Below are 17565 nucleotides of genomic sequence, written 5' to 3' on the forward strand. Positions count from 1 at the left end.
GCCCAAAGAGGAAAATGTCGTGAGCTGCTTAATCGGCAGCTCATGGCAACTAGAATCTATTACAATGGTGCACCCGTATTTCTTTTCTTTTTACTTTTGGCCTCCATCTGCAGACATAGCATAGACGATTCAATGATACTGACACAGAATCAGTCTTAATAAAAGGATAGAGGGAAAGCTGACGGGAGGCTGAGCAGAGAAGGGGCAGAGGAACAGGGAATGGAAAGCTGCTAGAACAAGCATTGGTCTTTTGGAGCTTGACCTGAGGTGGGGGACTGCCGGTTTTCATTAAGAAGCGTTCTGGGCACCTGGGTGGCTCAGTGGGTTGAGCCTCTGCCTTTAGCTCGGGTCATGATCCCAGGGTCCTGGGATCGAGCCCCGCATCGGGCTCTCTGCTCTGCGGAGGGTCTGCTTCCTCCTCTCTCTCTCTGCCTGCCTCTCTGCCTACTTGTGATCTCTGTCAAATGAATAAATAAAATCTTAAAAAAAAAAAAAAGAAGTGTTCTGGCCTTTTGACGTCAGCCTAGGTGCACTACTCACTGTGGCTGCCATGGCCAGAAACTTAGTGGTGAACTTACAGCACTGGCTGGAGGGGCAGAGAAAGGTGCTCCGCAGAGGGCACTCCCTGCTTCTGATTATGATTCAAAAATCACTTTTTATTGCCCCTGACTTATGCCCCCCTCTACCCACCAATGGTAATGTGTTTAAAAAAACAAAGAACAAAAAAACCCAGAAAACAAACAAACAAACAAACAAAAAAACCCAAAAAACCAAACAGGAAAGTCAACTTTCATGAACCAGGAGCTGACTGCTGGACCATTTTCTCTTTTCCCCACTCTCCTGCTCCCTAATCTATTCTTAAGGGGCTTCAAAAGACCCGCAACCCCACACTATAAGAAATCCTTCCAGAACGGAATATGAAAGATAAAATTAATTATGATCTTAGCCCCAACCCAGGCCAATTAAATCCTTCTCTCTGGTCGAGGCCCTGGGGTCCTGATATTTTCAAAAGCTCCCAGGTGATGCTGACTTGTGGTCAGTGTTGCACTCTGACTCACTTGCCTCTGATGGGCTCTACGCCTTCCCCATTCTGAAGACCGCACCCACCACTCTGTGCGCCGAGACTGCAAGTGCGCAGAGAGAGAACGGAGATTGCTACCAGGAAAGCAACTCGCTATTTTTTTCTTTCACATAAAACAAACATATAGGCACATTCTGGTTTATACAAAGGTGTCCTTCATGACTTTATTTTAACAGGTAAAAACTGGAAATAACCTAAATGTCCAACAACAGAGAAGTAGCCATATTAGGGTGTACGCCAGGGCAGACAGGTGTAAAAACAAGACTCTGTTTGTGATTTGAGTTAATAAGCACATCAAAACACCACGAGGAAAAAAGGTCATGATTTTAAAAACTGAGCTACATGTTATGATCCTGATTTTGTCAGATACTTAATTAAAAAAATTAAGGCGCTCCTGGGCGGCTCAGCCAGTTAAGCATCTGGCTCTTGATTTCGGCTCTGGTTGTGATCTAGGGGTCCTGGGATTGAGCCCCGTGTTGGTCTCTGCACTGAGTGGGGAATCTGTTTGGGATTCTCTCTCCCTCTGAATCCCCACCCCCCACCTCCAACCCCTTGCCCCATTCACAGTCTCTTCTCTCAAATAAAAATCTTAAAAAAAAAAAAAAAAAAAAAAGGACGGGGTACACCCAGGTGGCTCAGTGAGTCAAGCCTCTGCCTTCGGGGATTAAGCCCCGCATTGGGCTCTCTGCTCAGCAGGGAACCTGCTTCCCCCCCTCTCTGCCTACTTGTAATCTCTCTCTCTTTGTCAAATACATAAACAAAATTCTTTGAAAAAAAGAAAAAGAAGAAGATTAGAAGGTACCAGCTGCTTAAGTTGCAGTCTGAATGACTCAGTAGCCAGGAGCCTGAACCTCTCCTACCTCTAGTCCCCAGGGGTCCGGGGCTATGCCAGGGAAAGGCGGGTCTGCCCGGGAAGGAGTCCAAGAGCGTCGGGGACGCTCTCGTGATGCACCTGCCCTGCTCAACAGCCCAGAAGAGGTGCTATCAAGTGGCCAAAGAGCCTGGTGTTGGTGCTACAGATTAGCCTTTTGGTGTCCCTCTTGGAGGAGCACACATGTACAGAGAGTCTGCTCTTCAACCAGACGGCAGGTCCCCCCTTGGAATAAAGCACCCTGGGCACCATGTCCTAAACGAGCGTTCCAAAGATGCCCTAACAGCTAGCCACCAGTCAAAGGAGGAAAATATGAAGATCTGGTCAGGTCCTGAAGGAAAATCAGGAGGCTTTCTCCCTGGGCCTGTCTCCACTTGCAGACGGTGACTCTGCCAGCACCGTCCCTGGCGTCAGCCCAGTTAGAGCTCAATTGGACCCGCACTGGGGATCCCTCCAGGCAGGAACCCCCAGTGCTAGGCCCCCCAGATACCTCTTGGAGCGTGTTCACATCCGGGCTAGCACCCACTTCCGCCTGATTACCATGGGGATGCTGCCCGTACCGGAAACATCCAGCCCTGGCTTCCTTACACCACTGTGCCGGGGCGGGACACTTAAAAACCGCCATGCAGAGAAACCACCGGCCGTGTCCAGAAGCAGGAGGTCCGCACCTGTGTTATGATCTGGCTTTTTGACAAATACGCTGCGGAAACTTCGACTGGTTCTTGGGTGTTTGAGAAGAACATTCGGGGCGAGATTCATGTGATGCCACAGGAAACCCCTGTCTGTGTTCCGTGCAGGGAGATTTGATCATCTTCCTCCATATAAGGAACATACAGGGCTCTACTATCTTTTCCAACTCAAGAGTCAATTAAAACCAGGACCCGTGGGACGCCTGGGTGGCTCAGTTGGTTAAGCGGCTGCCTTCGGCTCAGGTCATGATCCCAGCATCCTGGGATCGAGTCCCACATCGGGCTCCTTGCTTGGCAGGGAGCCTGCTTCTCCCTCTGCCTCTGTCTGCCTGTGCTCGCTCTCACTTCTCTCTCTATGACAAATAAATAAATAAAATCTTTAAAAAAAAAAAAAAAAACCAGGACCAGTCTTTTTTCCTTTTTTTAAGACAATGGTTTTTCTAAAGAAACATAGTTGGGTAATAAAGGGCACAGGTGTTTTGGCGGGCAAGCAAAGAGGCCCGCTTAGGACACTTCTGCCTCCATGCCCCATTTCTCAGGTGAGTGAATGCAGAAGGGTGCACCTGTCGTGTGCCCCCCCCCCCCCAGCCCCAGCCCTTCCTCCCTTTCTGAGAACAGGTGGCTACTCACAGTGACTTCCTTCCCCAGGCTGACGGAGGCCAGGACACGCTTCATACCCTCTCCACTTCCAATCTGCCAGATCAAGGCCTCTGCCGCTTGGTTCTTAAAGGGCCAGTCTCTTGCTTGCAGTTCATACCAAACAGTCCTGCGGGGACCACCCGGGCAGCGTGAGCGGCTGAACCGCCCAGCCCAGCTCCCGCGCCCGTGCCCAGGACCTCCTGCTGCCACAGTGCCAGGAACCCAGCCAGCGCACCCAGGATCCTCCTCCCGCTTTCCCCACCCACCACGCTTCCAGAAATACTGCGACGGCAGCCTGGTGGCCTTCCCGTGGCCCAAAGGCCTTGCGGTGGGAAGTGTGAGGCTGGATAGGCTTGGAACAGAGTTCCTGATACAGAGATCTTCAGCAGGCTCATGCCTACATCCCAGGTCAGGACAGGAAGAGACTACCTCCCACGGGAAGGTACCCTGAAATTCCAGAGTGAGGCTCTCACCCAGCCTCTCCGAGCTGCCTTGCCTTTCTTGACTCATCTTGGCCTTCTCCCTCAACCACCCACGATCCAAGGCAGGGGCCACTAGCCACGTGGGACTACTGAGCAACGGACACGTGGAGAGTGAACCTGAGGGGTGCTTCAGGGGTAACATACTCATTAAATTCCTAGAAAACTGTGTGGGAGTAAAATAACTGCTTAATCTTTTGTTTTGATGACATGTTGCAATGACATTTTGGATCTAGAGTTAGATGCATGATTACAACGGTTTTCATCCGTTTTTCTTTTTTTAGAGTAGCTGGGAGCAACTTTAAATTCTGTATCTGGCTCACATTGTATACCTATTCTGTTTTTCTTTTGGTCACCTTTGTGGGGCACTAGAGATGGGCTGGCAGGACCCCCTGGTTCTCCCAGAGGGACAGTGTTGAGCTCTGGTCAGCATCCTCACAGGGCACTGGGTGAGACTGACGCCCAGAAATCACCTTAGTCTTCCCGAAGCAACCTCATAGGAGGCACCGTAATTCTCTGCATTTTACAGCAGAGGAAGAGGTCAAGGATGTGGTCCCTTAGCCAACAAGCGGCAGAACCAGGACTCAGCACATCACCGCCCCTGCCTCCTTACCGCTCCCTTGCAAGCCAGCAGGGCCCCTTCTTTTGGCCACACTTGGCCTCAGAGCCCCAGGATGGGGAAATCAGGGGCCTCCTCACCCAAAGGCATAGACGTCAGCAGCTTTGGAGAACGGCAGTTGGTCCTCATCCTTCCCGGGGGTCATCTCGCGCACAATCTCCGGGGCCAGGTAGCATAGCCAGTCATGGGACAGCTTCAGCTGGTTCTCACGCCTGGAGGCCAAGAAGCCAGGGCAAGGGCATGGGGCCTTTCAGCCAGCAGCGAAGAGGCTGCACCACCCAATGCACATCCCAGAAAACAGTTCACTGATCTGCATCTGCAGAGGCACCTAGAGAAGGGTGATAACCAGCTTCTTCCAGGAAAGCCGGCCAGTAACCAGTATCAGCAGGGAGCAGATTCTCCGTCCAGGAGACAATCAGTCTGCCTGTGTATCTTACAACCTGGCCCAGGGCTCAGTCTCCAGCCAGACTGCCACCCTCCTTCCCGGAGGTCCCCCAGATTCTTGGAGAGAGCCTTTCTCCCCAAACACCACCCTTCAAGATTTGGGGGACATAAAACCTGATGCTCTTCCTCATGGTGTCTCCCTCCCCGGGGTTGTGAACCCTGGGGACACAGCCTCCTATGGGCGTCAGCCTGAGAATGAAGTACTAAGTACAAGGGACCCAAACGTCACCCAAGCCTGATTCTGGACCAGAACTACAGAACAGGACCGCAGTAGAAGTTAGCCTTTCCTGCAGGGAGGGCTGCCCCTCTCACCAACAGACAGCAAAAACTGCATGTCGAGGCCTGGCTGGTACAGCCCAGGTCCTCCCTGTCCTGTACAGACACCCGAAGTCAACTCACCGGCCCTCTCGGACCACGCCCGAGATCCCAAACAGCCCAAAGTCTGTGATGACCACTTTGCCGTTGTCATAGAAGACGTTCTTGGATTTGAGATCTTTGTGCACGATGCCCTTGGCGTGGAGATAGCCCATACCCTGGGAGACAGAGAGCTTCAGGTCAGCGGGGCAGGACCCAGGCTGGGCCGGCAGCTGGAGGCCCTTCCCAAGTCAGCTCAAGCCATCTTCAGAACCCTACACGGCAGAATGGTCTCCATGGTACCGATGAGGAAACCAAGTCTCAGAGAGGGGAAGTCACTGGCCCCAGGCCACACAGCAGTTAAGGAGCATGGATGAGGTTTGGACCCAGGCCGGCCCACGTCACCATGGTGTCAAACAGATACTGTATACTTGGCTCAGGTGTGAAGTGTAGAGAGGGTGATGGGTGGGGAGCTGGGGGGATGGCCAGGAAGTGTATAAAGAGTGATGATAACCGCCCCCCTCACCCCGTGTTAGGTCATATGGGAATCGAGTGATCTACAGAGTCTCTTATCAGGCTTTGTACAACATGCCTCCCCTCAGACTAGGCAAGGGCTCAGGGTGGGGAGCAGAGAGGAACTCCCACAAAGGGAGCCCCTGAATACAGGTGGTCCCAGTAACTGTGCTGGGGTAGAGGGAGACCTTGACTACCACCCGTGTCCCCATGTTCCGTCTCGGCTCAGGTTCTAGGTCACCATGTAGACTTGGACGCTGCACTTCTGAACCTGTTTCCTCATCTACCTAGGGAAAGGACAGGGCTGGGGGACTTGTAACCACCGCTCGATCTGGAGGTGAACACCAGCCAGGTGTATGGGATACAGGTGACCTAACACAGGCACCATCTCACCCAAAGTCCAGCTGTCGTCTGACATGAAACCCAAGACTCTCATGTACCTTGATGCCCTTGGGATTGGGGGTGAGAGGCTACTGCGGGAACGGCCATCCCCACCCGCTCAGGAAGAGGCCCATTTAAGGCCACCTCCCAGCCTCCTGACCTCCCACACTGAGGTTACTTCCCACATTACGAAGAGTCCTTTGGTGGCTTTCAAACTCTCTCGGGGTGAGAAGTAAAACAGTAAACAAGAAACCACATTTAAGAAATAGAAAGAATGAACCGTGAGGCAGAATCAGACAGAAATCAGCTGAGGCCAGAGCTCGGTTCGAGGGAGTCTGAAGAGTGTTGGAGATAAATTAACACAAGGCACACGATGGTGATGGAGTGGGGTCCGCTGTCCCCATGCAGTGGAAGCCGAGAGTTCTAGGAGAGAGTGACTTACTCCTTGCCAATATTCCATCCTGAACGTAAGAAGGTCGTTCCTAGAATATCTACCATTTCCCAAACCAAACCAAGGCACAAGCCTTCCTCAGTGGCCTAAGACCAGCCTCGCCCCCCAAACATGGGCTGAACAGGAACCAGCTGTATGATGGAGGACAAGTTGCTGTCCCCCTCTGAGCTGCCTTGGAAGGGAGCTGCCTCAAAAAGCCAGCTTCAACAGACAAGACGTCAAATGCCCAAGTGTGGAGCATGGACTCCCTGCCCTTCCCACAATTTCCCAGTGTTCCCAGAGTGGCCCCCAAATCACAGGCCCAGCTCAAGTTCAGGACCCTGCTATTGTATTTTGAACCTCAAAACCACAGATGAGTACAAAAGGAAGTGGCTTAGAAGGTTCCAGCGGAAGGGGACAGGCAACCACTTTTCAGCAAGAGGAAAACCAAACAAGCCAACCAGCCAGCTTCAGGCTCTGCATCTCTAAAGTCTCTGAGCAGCTTTTCTTATCTGCCCCTAGAATCTTCCAGAGCTCATCCATCTGACCTCAGCAAAAGATACAGACTCCCCAGTGTTCTGACCATAAAGATAGAAGACAGTTTAGGGGAGGAGGACAGAGCAGGGGAGACGGAGGGGAGCAGGGCCTAGCAAGTTTGAGGGAACAAGTGTGACACCCAGCAGTTCCCTCCAACTCCTCTGAAATGTGACTTACTGCACATGAAGGCGTAAATGTGCTATTTTAATTTTGAGGCTTTAAAAGTTTAATTTTTTAATTCAGCCACATGGTTACGTGTCATGTGGAAATCTTGGTTTGCTCATGAAGGTCACTATGACTTTGGGATTTCTTTGGTAAAGACACACACAAGCGCATGCGTGCACCAGGAAGAGGGAGGGAGAAAAAGGAAAGGACACACACACACACACACACACACACACACACACACGCCAGGAAGAGAGAGGGAGAAAAAGGCAAGGCAGGGGTGGAGGCAGGGGACAGGGAGTTGGGGGGAGCTGGTCAGAGCAAGCTTTTCAACAGAAAGCAAGCAAGGAGGAACTCTGACCCAGCAGTAGTCTGGCTTTTATCTAGGCCGGCTTGGTGCTAAAGCCAGCAACTTACAGAAGCTTTTCTTTCATTTGTGTTTTATTACTTTTAAAAAACGATCAAAGAAAGAAAAAAGGCTGCCTGAGGGCCAGTCCTCACGCAGCTTGGATCTGGACACTTGAAGGCAGAAAGCCGGGGCCCACCCTTAATCCAGTTCTGGCAGATTCTCCCTGTGTGCCAGGGCCTGGGCCCAATGTGCTCTCAGCAGATGACCCTATTCTCCTCTTGTGCCAGTCCAATGGGGGAGGTTACACTGGAATTCCCATCTTACGGGGGGTCGGAAGCCAAGGCTCAGGGAGGCTAAATGACCTGACCAAAGTCACATAACTGGAGGGACCAGGATTTGAACTTAGGCCACGTGTCTTTAAACCCTACTGTGTTCCTCCCTGACCAATCCACCCATCATCACAGACTGGGCGTCCAGCTCCTGGCTTTAAGTGGGTGAGACATGGACCGAGGGAAGGCGCTGGGGTCCCACCCTTGAGGCAGCCCAGCTCAGAATAGAGACAGAGCAGGGGGTGGCCAGGAACCCTGGAGCCAGCTGGATAGTCCTTTACCTTGATGATCTCCTGAGCAATCTGTCTGGTCTTGTTGATGTCCAGAGACGTCTTGGGGTCCCTCACAAATGAGTGCAACGTCCGCCCTTTGCAGAAGCTGTCAAGAGTGGTGGGGTCAGGCTGAGGGGTGGGGCCAGTGCAGCTGAACCCCAGCCTTCAGGGAGCCTGAGAGTAGCCGTGGAGAGATCTGTGTCCCCAGCCACCGGAGGGCTTTCTCTGTCCCCTTGCCCGTGGGCACTGGAATCCTCGTTCTCCACCAAGCCCCTGACACCCATTCTTCTTGGGCGTGGCCTGAGTGTGCAAAATCACACACACACACACACACACACACGTGTACCCCGTTCCCTGTGGCTGTGGGCCTGTGCACCCCAGAACGGGAAACCCAGCTCAGCAAGGCTCCTGGCAACCTAGAGCAACCCAGCCTTGGAGGATTTGAGGCAGAAACATGTCCCTCAAACTCGGGGAAGAACCTGGTCTTTTAGGACTATAAGCAGACAACATTGGGGGCTCTCCATAATGATTCTCATGATCATTTTTACTGTTCTCTGATCACAGAGATTTCATTACAGTAAAGCCCTTGTAGGAGGGGGTTGGGTGGCATCACGGGGGTCAGAGTGATTCCTGGACAATGGGTTCAAGTTTTCGGGTCACTCCTTGCACGGACTCCTAAAGCCCGGGGTGGGCAAGGACCCACAGAGAACGCATGGCTCACTCCCCTGCTCCCAGAAGAAGTTCATGAAGGCATCTCATGAAGGGGCTAGTTTTAGGCAACCTCTCCTAAGAGACAGGATCCTTGGGGCCTCAGCAACTTTGAGAACCGGCTGAGGGGTTCTGGGATATTGGCTGATGGCTCCTTGTCTGCACTCGAATCCCCTCAGCATATCCTAAAATGTGAATTTTGGGGGCAATGAACGTTTTGCTATTTATTCCCTTTAAGTAGACTCAGGTTCTCACAGCCCCAGGTGGGTGAAGAGAGAAAAGACGGATGCATGGACGGACAGAGCTGGGGGCTGGGACCCTGGGTGCTGCCGAGATGATGTAAGCTAAAGCATCACGTTGATGTGCTTTGGGCTGGCATTCTGTCCCCTGGGTTACGTGGGCGGTACCACCCTGCTCAGGAATCCTAGTGGGTCTGCTTTATGTCTCTGATAAACAGGCAAATGGGAAATTAATTTTTACTTAGTAAATATAATCTGTTTGAGAGAAGAAAAAAGGTTCTTACAAACCATAGGGTCCAGCCACTGCAAATGTCGTCAGAATATTAATGAGGGGGCTCTTGGCAGATAGATTCAAGTGATTTCTACTGTCTTCTTGAAACCTCCATGTATATTCCAAAATACCTTCACTAGCCTCTTACTTCTGTTCCTGACTGTAAAAGTAAACACTCAGCAACAATTTTTGAAGGCCACAGGCCAAAATGTTTCAGCCTCACACTCTGGGTGCTGCGGGGGATGAAGAGTCACGCACCCAAGTTGCAGGGTCGGGGAGGGAGGACGGGTGGGCACTTTCTGCAGTAAAACAGACAGCTTAGGTCAGAACATCACATATGTATACTCTCGCCTAGCATGTGCCTCCTGGAGGGTCACGGACACGGGGAACCAAATACATTCATTACGGCAAAGCGCCCAGCCCAAGGAGACGGGCTAAATAAACTAGGGGTGACCAGGGATCAGCCAGAGAGAGAACCCAGACCCAGGCCACTCTCAGTGATTCGTGCTAGTAGCCTGAAATCAGCCACAGGGAGGGTATTTACACCACAGGAATGGAGAGATACCAAAACTAGGGCTGAAACCATGCTGGTTCCACAGTTACAAGAACACTGCTGGGGTCGCCGACGTGCCAGGAACGCTGGGTGAGCGGTAAAGACCGAGACTGGCCTCAGACCCGCACTCAGCCTGGGAAAAGCAGCTGCGAGCCCAGGAGACCCCTGCCGTTCTTAGAAAGGAATGGTTTAAAAAATGGGAGTATACACAAACCCTTTTAGTTTAACAACAGGCATGATAATGGGGCTGACAATGCCTCTGGTGCGGGGAGGGGGGCGGGGGGGGGGCCTCGGTTACCTGGTGATGATGGCCAGGTGGGGCGGGTTCATGCAGGCTCCCATGAAGAGCACGACGTTCTCGTGCCGCGTCTGCCGGTAGTTCATCACCTCCTTCTTGAACAGCTTCAGGTGGTCCTGGTTGTGGCCGTCCATCTCCAGCAGGCGGATGGCCACCTCGCCGTGCCAGCGGCCGCGGTGTACCCGGCCCCAGCGGCCCTGCCCGATGGGCTCGCCCAGCTCCACCTGCTCAAAGGGGATGTCCCACTCCTGCAGGTACACGCTGGTCTGGCTGGCCTTGCGAGAGATCGGGCCCCGCCAGGGCCGGCGGGAGCTGGGCAAGTCGTCCACCTCATCCTCGTCATCCTCTGCCTCTGACTTGCCGGCCTCTGGCTCCTCAGCCTAGAAGGAGGGGGAAGGCTTAGAGATGGGTGGCGGACCTGGGCTCGGACGACTCCACCCTACCCAGGGGCCCGGGAGAGACTCATGGCGGCTGGAGGCCTGGGGTCTCGTCACAGTTCTGCACTGGCCTGCTGTGGACAGTGGCCCGGTCACTTGGCACCACAGGGTGTTGATGTCGTCACTCACAAAATATGGTGTCTGGCTCAGGTGGGCCCTGAGGCCCTTCTTTCTGAGAGGGCTCCAAGGCCTACGGAGGACACCATCTAATTGCTAGGAAGGAACATTAACAACCTCCAGCACAGACGAATTTAACCCATTTATCCTTTCTGGGCATTCCTTTGTTTAAACCGAGTGTCTGACTGTCCCCCAGGCAGGAGTCAGTCAGTCAGTACAAGCCACGCTGCGTGGCTGGGTTAAGACAGCGGTTCTTGGGCCCGGCTAAGCTTTGGGGGCTCTGACATCATACAGATGCCTGGCCGCACCCCAGACAGATGGAACCAGAGCCTCCCACGCTAGGCCCCGGGCCTCAGGCTAGGGTTAGGAACCCTGAGACCTGAGAGCTTACTTTAGCTTCAAAGATTTAAAAAAAAAAAAAAAAAAAGAAGAAGAAGAAGCCTGTTTCGTTGTTCCTCATCATTCTTCCCACTATGCACATGCCTCAGTGGGTTCCTGAGGTAGTGGCACCCACGGACTCCCTACACCCCTGGGAGTGCTGAGACAAGGCGGAGAGGAGAGAAGGCAGGGTCTCCGGGCTGCATGTCACCCTCACTCACCTCCGCTTCGTGATCCTCCAACACGTCTGCTTTGGGCTGGTTGTCAAGCCTAAGAGTCAAACAGTTCGTCAGGGAGAACCCTGAGGGCAGGCCACTCTGCTCTCCGCCGGGCAGGGGACTCCCGTGGGAGGTCTGACAGAGGGCTCCTGGGCCCGCGTCCTTACTGTGACCCACCTGCCTGTGGGAAAGGCAGTCTGGATGCCGCAGAAACAGGAGGCCAAAGACCAAACCCCATTTCCCTTCTTTGGCCTCGGCCTTCTTCAGACTAACCTGAGGGTGGTGGGGACTGAGGGGAGGGCAGGAATCACCAAGGCCCTTTCAAATCTGATGCCTGGTGCACGGGGTTCTAAATACACACACACGGGATCTGAACTTCACCTTGAGAACCGGCTGTCACCTCCTATCTGTGTGACTTCATATAATTTCTTAACTTCTCTGTGGGGGCTTTCGCCTTTAGGGACGCCACCTACTTCGATACCTGCCTTCACCAGACAGGACTCGGTGAGGAGATGGGAGTCAAGGGCTCAGCAGAGCAGGACATTGGGATTGGGGCTCCCTAAACAGGAGCTATTTGTGGTAGGCATCTTTAACTCTGAGTGGCCTTCGCCCACCTCTCCTGGGTTATGAGACTGCCCCAGATTCGAAAATAGCCCTCCCCACACGGACTGCATACGCTGGAGGCTAATAAAACCCTGTGGCCGAGTTCACTGGTCCAGGGAGTGAATAAGCCCACGGAGAACCCCGGCCAGCCGGCTCAGCATCCAGAGCAGGCAGTCAGACACGCAAAGGCAGGGTGGGAGGCGGCCAGGGGTGCGGGTCTAGCTTTAACAAATCCCCACGGAAGAGAAAGAGGACACAACATTGCAAGGCCTACCGGGTGCTGTCCGCCGCATCAGGGGATGGCACTGCCTGTGGAAACGCCGAAATGTCTGGAGGAAACAAAAAGCCAATGCAAGGCCTGAGACCCCATTCCCCCGCCCCTTCCCCAGAAGGACACAGTGCAGGCGAAGCTGGCCCACCCAGAGGAATGGCTCCTCCCCGAGTGGCCAGCCCCTCGTGAGGCCACATCCGTGCTCTCCAGGCCATTGCCACTCCTCAAACGGGACACGGAGGCCACCTTCAGAGCACTTGGTTTTGCCCACAGAACTCGGTGCTGGGAAGGGACTCCAAGTAAGTGAAGAGACTGAGATTCTCCAGTGAACCCCATCCCCCTGTGGCCAAACTGACCCCTAGGAGCCAGTGGTAAGACCAAACTCGGTATTATAAACCGGACGTGGGGGGTCTGCTTAGAGGGGGCAGCTGGTTGCAAGGGCCCTTGAGAGCAGCATAGCCCAGGGCCTGGCTCGCAGGGGAGCTCAGTAGCGACACCTGGTGCCTGGCTCAGAGACTGGCACTGCTGGTGGGAGCCAGAAGCCACGCCCCCTTGGCTTCTGGGTTTGGGTGGCTGGTGGAGCAGCTCTCAGGGCAGAGGAAGAAATGCACGGTCCACACCTCCCGGGGCCTAAAAATTGGGCAGGTGGGTCTGACCCCAAGCCGCAGGCTTTCCTAGTTTTAGCACTGAAAGGCCCACATCCGGGGAACACCAAACAGAAGGGGAACCAAACCCCTCCCTCCCTCCTCTTTTGTAGGTGCTAGGGGCTCAAGCTATCAGCGGCCTCTCCCTGCCTTCTAGGGCAAAGACACCCCTAACTCAGCCACCAACCCCCCACCTCAAGCTCTAAGGCTTTATCTAAGGGCACCCCTGAAGATCATTGGATCTCAACATCCTGGGACCTCACAAGACTTGGAGAATCTGATAGAGGCTGTGGGCTTTTTATCTAGGAAATGTACACACACACTTTTCCTGTGGAGATCCTGGGCCCTGCAGCCTCTGCCAAGACCCCGGCCCCATCCCCAGATACCACTTCATTGTGTCCACAGACCCTGGGGGGCATCCTGACCTTTCTACCTATCCAATACAGCTCAAATATTTCTGCAGAAGAGAAGCACATGCACGGGGGTGGCAGTGGGGAGAACCAACAAGTCTCTGAGGCCTCGTGTGCTTTTCCTTAAACATTAGGAGCATATTTTGCGTTCTGCTCCAAAATATGTCCGTGTTTAACGAAGTTAAATTCCCTCTCCTCCCCCCTGACATATCTTCAGAGGAAAATGGACCCTCCTGGAAGGAAAGCCATGTTTTTAGAGGACTCCCCTGTATGCTGTCCTAGAGCTAGTAACCAGAGAGGCTCTTAGAGGGGCACCAAAACAAAAATGGGTATGACACCAAAGAGGCAGCTCAGAGAGCCTCCTTGGAGCCCCAGGCCCCTGACCCTGCCAGCCTGGCCACATGCGTGGCCAAAGCCATTCAGATAGTCCTATAAGAGCTCCAGATCACTCCCCTAACAGAGCTGCGTTGGGGAACGAAAATCCTGAACTGACCTAAATACTGTGACTTCAAGACAGGTCTGTTTAACCCAGGAGAAAAACAATTAGCTACAGTCTTTGTCTAAACACACCAAGACTTCATTTGGCTAAATTAAGAATTAATGTTGCTGATTAAGTACACAAACGCTTGTCATCCTCGGCTGGAGAAATAAGTACTAACCACATAAACTCCTTGGGGGCAGGAATACAGCCAAATGCAAAGGCAGTGCACATAGTGGATGTGCAAAACAATTTTTGTGGAAGAGAATCAATGAGATTGAAAGTTAAAGCTGCATTTCATCTCATTGCCAGCAGATGGCGCCAAGCAGCAACGCTCAGGAAAGTGAGACCTGCAGACTATTCTAAACTGGCTTCCCCTTCTATGATAGCTTCCTTGTCAGGATGTAAGGGGAAACACCCTAACAGATGCTCGTAAGGCATCGGCAGAAAGGTCTCTCTCTTCACGCTGCAAACTGGATTTCTGCCACCTCCCCAGCTGTGTGACCCTGGGTAAGTTGCCTGTAGTCTCTGGGCAAGAGGTTGAACAGAACGGATGTCATGGTCCCTCCCAGTAGATCACTACCCCTGTGAAGGGCCCACTCTCAAGGTGACCCATCCTGCTCCCTTTCCCAGCTGTCATATACAGTCAGCTCTCAAATAGGTGTATGTGAGACTCAGGCACTTAGAGGTGCCCTGGGAGAGGGTACCCAGGTGGGCAGGACAGAGGGCTCACGGCATGGGGCAGTTAGTGGGACCATGCAGAGGACTCACCTGGAAAGATAAACTGCTGTCTATGATGAATGAAGTAGGCAGCTTTAAACAGAAGAGGAGGTGAGTCACACACACAGAACAGCAAATGCAGGGGCTTGGCGAGGGGGGCTGGTTATAGGGTAGGGCTGAGCAGGGTGATCCATGCAGGAAGGAATGGAGCTGGAAGGAAGCAGGTGCTGGCGGAGCCCCCAGGAGGGAAGGGGCTGGCCCTGGAGGACTTGCCCATTCCCTTCGCCTCCCAGGCTCATTTCTCTGTGAAGTGTGCGTGAGCCCAGGAGGGCGAGACACAAAGGTGAGGAAATAGTGCTTGTGAAAGCTGGCCAGGCCGTGTGCAGAGAAGCGGCCCCCCTTTGGCCCCACATTCACCTCCAGAGGCTCTGAGCCTTCAGCGACCCGACCTCACCATCCAAAACAGAACAAAAAACCACCTCTCTTCAGGGGGACCAAAGGGGACGTGCTGGGGAGTCTGGATTCGGACACAGTTGTCATAGGGTAAAACCAGGGTTACAGACAGCCTTTCCCCAGGTTTATTCTTCATGATAAACAGAAACGCTCCCCCATGGTACAGGGTAGGTGCACAGTAGGCATCATTCCTTCCCCAGGTTCACCAGGCTGGGCCCCAGGCACAGTCATGACCAGCGAGATCACAGATCCTGGCCAGAGTGAGGGCTCTGGGCACAGGACAATGAGGGCCCAGCCCACGGATGTCAGAGAAAGCGGAGAGGCTCTGGCTGACATCACAAAATGGACCATTTCTGGGGCTGCTGTTTTTCAAACAAGGCCTTCCTTTTAGAAAAACCCAAACGAGAAGTTCGGCAAAAGACCCAGTTTCAGAAATTAGTGACAGAGCAGAATGCCAAGAGGGAGGTTACACCAATGGGCTCCATCTCTGCTGTGGGAAGGGGATGGGTGTGCAGGAGAGCCCCAGCCAGGTGCACGTGAAGGCGAAGGAACAGGTGCAAGAAAAGATTCCTACAAAATCTCAGTCTCCCAGCATCCCCGAAAGAAATCCCTGGAACCCTGGTAAAACGGGTCCAGAGAGGCTGCCTGGCCTCCGGCTAGCCACATGTGGCCCCAGCTGAGGGTTGCCCGGCACAGGAAAAGCTGTGGCTCTGTCCTCTGAGGCCTGGAGCCCCAAGGCTTGACCTGTTCGGGCCCAGAGTAAACCGGAGGGTCCCAGTGGCTGTGCCTGTCTCCTGGCCACCAACCGAAATACCTGGAGGGCTGAGACCAGCTACAAGGAGCTTCCAGGGAAGTCAAGGCCTGGTCTCATCCTGAAATAGGCAAGGGGGCCTTGTTCTGCACTTTGGAGAGGTGGGACACCCCCCGCCTGGCTGAGAGACAGGGGACCCTGGTCCTACAGAGCATACTGAGACTCTGTGTCCTCATCTGCCCAGTGGGAATAACCTAACCCCAACTTCACGGGGTCTCCTGTTTTATGGGAACAAAAGCTCCCCCTTAAGCAGCTTATTCAGATCAACTGAGCAGGTAAGCAACTGAGCAGGTAAGCAGCCGAGCCCCAGAGTCCCTCTCCCAGGCCTTGAGGGCCTGCCCCAGCTCCCTGTGCTACTGGCCATGCCTCCCAAGTGCTCAGAAGCTCTGAGTGAATGATGCCCTGACAAGCCACCCCATACACAGGATGGCAACACGGGGATTGTGTCAAGAATCAAGGCTTTATGTCAGACAGAGTTGGCTTTGATCCTGGCTCTATCCATTCCATGTTATACAGCTCAGGACAAGGCACTCCCCTTGAACCTCAGTGCTCCCATCTGTAAAATGGATGTGATAATGTCGTCTACCGCAGAGCTCTCATCAGGTATAAACAAGGTACTGTATTTGGGCTTGGCACAGCACTTGGCCACCAGCAAAGGCTCTTACTGGCCGCAGGGTTTCACCTTGAGCCTGCTGGAGTGTGCTGAGAAGGGGCATCCCACCCTATCCTGAAGGCACACAGAAGACCTGGGGGTGGTACCTGGGAAGTTGAACCTGCTGTCCCGTTGGCCCGGAGAGGGGTTGGGGGGCGTGGTGGCACTGGATGGATTGGATGATGTTGGGAACGGCGCCGGCGAGGAGGGCGTGGAGGACGTGGTGGAGGACGGGTTGCTGCTGGAGTCCAGATGGTTCATGGCTGGGGGGTGCTCCTGTGGGACCAGAGATGCCAGAAGTGGGCAGGGACCGTCACAGCCCCGCCCAGTGCTTAGACCCCTCCCCTCCCTGCTTGAAAACGGGGAAGTCTGCCCCGGGGCATGCTGACCATTTTATCCTCTAATATTCAAGGGGAGGATGGACAGAAAGGCCCTCACCTCAGTGCCCATCCCCTAGGGACTCCTGCTCAGCTTTCTTTAGCTCAAACATACTTTCCTCCCAGAAGCCCTTCTCAAGCCCAGCAGCGACCATGCTCTTCCTCCTTTTCCCCCTATAGCTAGCACTTTTCCTCAGGGTACTTGAACCTCAACTGGTCAAGTGCAGTTAGCTTGGGCAGTTTTCTGAAGAACGTCCCCCACCTCCAACTGTGTGTCCTGCAAGGGCAGAGACCACACGTGCTCATCACACCCATGCCTGGCTCTCGGCTGAGCACACAGCAGGGTTTTTTTTTTTAACAAATTCAGGCTCCGACAAGTGTTTAGTGTGTGGTATACAGTGGTATCTAATAAATGCTCCCTCCACTCTTTTGCAGACCTACTGGCTAGGACTGCCCAGGGGTTAGAGCCCTGAGAGAGGGCTATGGGAGGGGGGGACTCTGTGTTAGGTGAGCCTCCCGCCCTGACCCATTTCCCAGACCCAAACTCCCATCCCTCAGGGCAGGGCTGGACTTCCTTGGTCAAGAAGTTGGGGCCAGGGGCACCTGGCTGGCTCAGCAGAGCATGTGACTCCTGAGTTCAAGCCCCACACTGGGTATAGAGATTACTTAAAAATAAAATCTTTAAAACAAAAAGTTGGGCCCAAATTAGGTTAAATGCTGAGTTCTATGGGCTTCTTTTCTGCAGGCCCTAAAGGCTCTGAGCCTTTAGGAGGGG

The 17565-nt window shown here is 53.6% G+C and overlaps 1 protein-coding gene across 10 annotated transcripts in view; it reads right to left on the reverse strand.

Annotated features, from left to right (window-relative positions):
- Window positions 1–17565, reverse strand: part of KSR1 (kinase suppressor of ras 1) — a 148301-nt gene that overhangs the window by 10204 nt on the left and 120532 nt on the right. For 8 of the 10 annotated variants that reach the window (XR_004280776.1, XM_032322286.1, XM_032322289.1 and 5 more), the window contains 9 exons: window positions 16521–16689; window positions 14549–14590; window positions 12249–12303; window positions 11375–11423; window positions 10222–10601; window positions 8162–8258; window positions 5222–5355; window positions 4459–4590; window positions 3272–3407 (listed from right to left, as the gene is read on the reverse strand). Coding sequence is in view for 9 of the 10 variants with exons in the window: in XM_032322286.1 (XP_032178177.1) it covers window positions 3272–3407; window positions 4459–4590; window positions 5222–5355; window positions 8162–8258; window positions 10222–10601; window positions 11375–11423; window positions 12249–12303; window positions 14549–14590; window positions 16521–16689 (1194 nt within the window). In the remaining variant the exon portion in view is untranslated. The remainder of the gene's footprint in view (window positions 1–3271; window positions 3408–4458; window positions 4591–5221; window positions 5356–8161; window positions 8259–10221; window positions 10602–11374; window positions 11424–12248; window positions 12304–14548; window positions 14591–16520; window positions 16690–17565) is intronic. The other 2 variants (XM_032322283.1, XM_032322285.1) reach the window with 1 other exon arrangement.

The sequence above is a fragment of the Mustela erminea genome, chromosome 18, assembly GCF_009829155.1.
Source record: "Mustela erminea isolate mMusErm1 chromosome 18, mMusErm1.Pri, whole genome shotgun sequence".
NCBI lineage: Eukaryota > Metazoa > Chordata > Mammalia > Carnivora > Mustelidae > Mustela > Mustela erminea.